General features: G+C 43.6%; 1 protein-coding gene across 1 annotated transcript in view; it reads left to right on the top strand.

Moving 5' to 3' along the window:
• SARC_10735 (hypothetical protein) overlaps positions 1-2,054 on the top strand; it is a gene marked incomplete at its 5' end in the record, with an annotated part of 2,276 nt that extends 222 nt beyond the window's left edge. Inside the window, 4 exons of the mRNA XM_014295209.1 lie at positions 524-628; positions 794-860; positions 1,682-1,795; positions 1,970-2,054. Of these exons, the coding sequence (XP_014150684.1) occupies positions 524-628; positions 794-860; positions 1,682-1,795; positions 1,970-2,040 (357 nt within the window). The 3' untranslated portion in view covers positions 2,041-2,054. The remainder of the gene's footprint in view (positions 1-523; positions 629-793; positions 861-1,681; positions 1,796-1,969) is intronic.
• Between the last annotated feature and the right edge of the window lie 632 nt (positions 2,055-2,686).

Below are 2,686 nucleotides of genomic sequence, written 5' to 3'. Positions count from 1 at the left end.
TGTAATAATGTTAAACAATAGACACATTAACAGCTGTTAGTCTTGAGTGTGGCTAATGTAATGATGTTAAGCCTTAGACACATTAACAGCTGTTGATCTGAGTGTGGCTAATGTAATAATGTTAAGCCTTAGACACATTAAAAACTGTTGGTCTGAGTGTGGCTAATGTAATGATGTTAAGCCTTAGACACATTAACAGCTGTTAGTCTTATTATGGCCAATGTATTTATATTAAGCCTTGGACACATTAATAGCTGTTAGTCTATGGCTAATGTAATTATATTAAGCTTAGACACGTTATCAGCCGCCAGTGTGAGTGTTGCTTATGTAATATATATATCCACTCCCACTGGTCGCAGCAGACTCTCGCCGTTTCAAATATCTAGTCACCGAGTATCGTATCCGTTCGAGTTGTGTCAGGCAACTGTTATCCCAATCCCAACATCTCAGTGATAATATGTTGCTCTGCCTTATCTACCCCCCCCCCCACACATCCCCTTTCTGAATATTCTTCTACACCCAGATGGAGAATATCAACTACTTTCTTACCGCCATACAAAAGTACGGTGTCCCCATATTCGATACCTTCCAGACCGTTGACCTGTTCGAGGCTAAGAATATGCTACAGGTGCGTGAGTTGTGCGCGTGCGATGAATGTAAATCAGGGCTCTGCACTGAAGCATCAGTCTCTTGTGTACTATTGTGTACTATGTGTGTGTTGGTAGCGAATTGGTACTACAACCCAGCCCCATGATTTTGACAGAGCGTTTGGCGTGTACTGTACATTTCTCAGGTCGTCAACTGCATACACAGCTTAGGTAGGACGGCTCAGGCCAAAGGCTTCGATGGGCCGGTGATTGGTATGTGCTTCTACTTGAGTTGTATCATTGTGCTGGTCGTGTATGCCTGGCCTGCTGCGTGCACATTAACACCCCGTTCAATGCTCGCCCTGCACAAAGGATAGCATTGCACATATCGATTGATCTTTAGTCACAAGTTAGCGGAATCGGATACAGTGGTGAACGCGAATTGGGAAGGGCCTCCTGGATCATCTTCTTCTACGTACTTGCATTGGTTCATACCAAAACACACTTCAGTATAATACAACGTGTGCCCGTATTTGTTCTAGTGTTTATAGCTCGGTGTTTAATGTGTTCGCAGGTTCGTTTACATGTTATGCGCCATATTCTGGCTTTTGATTATACGTCTCGCCCTATCGTAGTAGAATATACCGCTATACACCTTTGCTCACATGTTTATGTGAATGTTCCCGCGTTCAACTTGAATGAACCAAGACTCCCGGATCCAGTGGCCTGTACAATCTGTGCTTGTGAGGGTGGTGCCTGGAATTTGTATTTGTGGATCAATAAAATATAATACCCGTCTGATACGCTGCTGATTTCGTTTGAAACTGCCGATCACTTCCATTGAGTACTGCACGTATACTGCTTTGGGCACCCGTGTAGTGATATTCCTCATCTCCTCAGTGGGTGTTTGACCTATTTAGATATCCCTCAGCATTTGCCTCGTGCATCGTCTTGTGCATTTCGTTATCTCGCTTTGTATCCGTATTCAAAAAATACGCAGATATATATCATACTCGCTGTAACACTGCTTCTTGGTAGTATGCCTTTGGGACTTATGAACTTCGGATGGCTCGGCACCCACATTCGTTGTGCAGGCGTGAAGATGTCGACCGAGAACAAAAGAAACTTTGATGAGCAAATTCTGCGCAAAGGAGAGACTATGACCACACAACACACCGCGGGGTACACCGGAGGCGCTAGTCAGAAAGGTACGTCTGTGCTATGCTACAATAGACGCAGTGTCCCGCTATTGCTATCCAGACCAATGTAGTTTTGAAGCCTGTTCGGCTGTGCCAAGCGGTTTGTATTGGGAGAATGGAGTGAGTGTACATTGCTTGGTATTCATTTAAGATGGGCGGGCTGTTCTACTTTCATCTGTGCAGGTATGAGCTTCGGTACGAGGCGCGAAGTGGCCAATCCGGAAACGGCGACGCACAGGTACAACGGCCAATAGAATCACACAGCTTTTGTTACATACGATAAAACGTAATATACGATATTCATTTTATGGCGAAATTAGACCAGATTGTACAATAAAGTGCGTATAGTTATGCGAGAACTGTCCTTTTAGTGGGTCAAAGAGGTCAAAAGATGCGATAAATTAGTGAACAGTCTGATGTTGATTGTGCATTGATATCAACAACTGAATAAGTCTATCCGCCGTACGGAGGAGCTATGTTTGTTCTGTGCGGCAACAGGCGAGCTTCAATTGGTCAGTGAATGGCCTGATGCTGCGGATCGTTTGTGTTCTCATCACAGTTTTCCCTGCGCAACAGTGCCCCCTGTAAGCAGAACTCGTGCGAAATGAGGTCGTTGGCTACACGCCTAAGACATCTCTGAGACATCTGTGTCATCTATTTAAATTTTTCTAAATTGTGGTAGTTTTTGATGCTGTGGACAATATAGTAGACTTTATGCAGACAGACTCAATCATTTAAATGGTAAGCTGTAGAATACCATGATGGTTCATTTTTTATGTTATAGTATAAAATGGGTTTGTTTGGACTACCTCAGAATATTGAGATACCATAATCAACTCATGGATAGCAGGAACCCCATACAAGCATTAAGCTGCGAATAGAAACCTCCTGGTCAAGTAT

This window comes from Sphaeroforma arctica (genome assembly GCF_001186125.1).
Source record: "Sphaeroforma arctica JP610 unplaced genomic scaffold supercont1.1368, whole genome shotgun sequence".
Taxonomy (NCBI): Eukaryota; class Ichthyosporea; order Ichthyophonida; genus Sphaeroforma; species Sphaeroforma arctica.
Note: the sequence above shows the minus strand (reverse complement) of the source record. Positions and strands in the feature narration are given on the sequence as shown.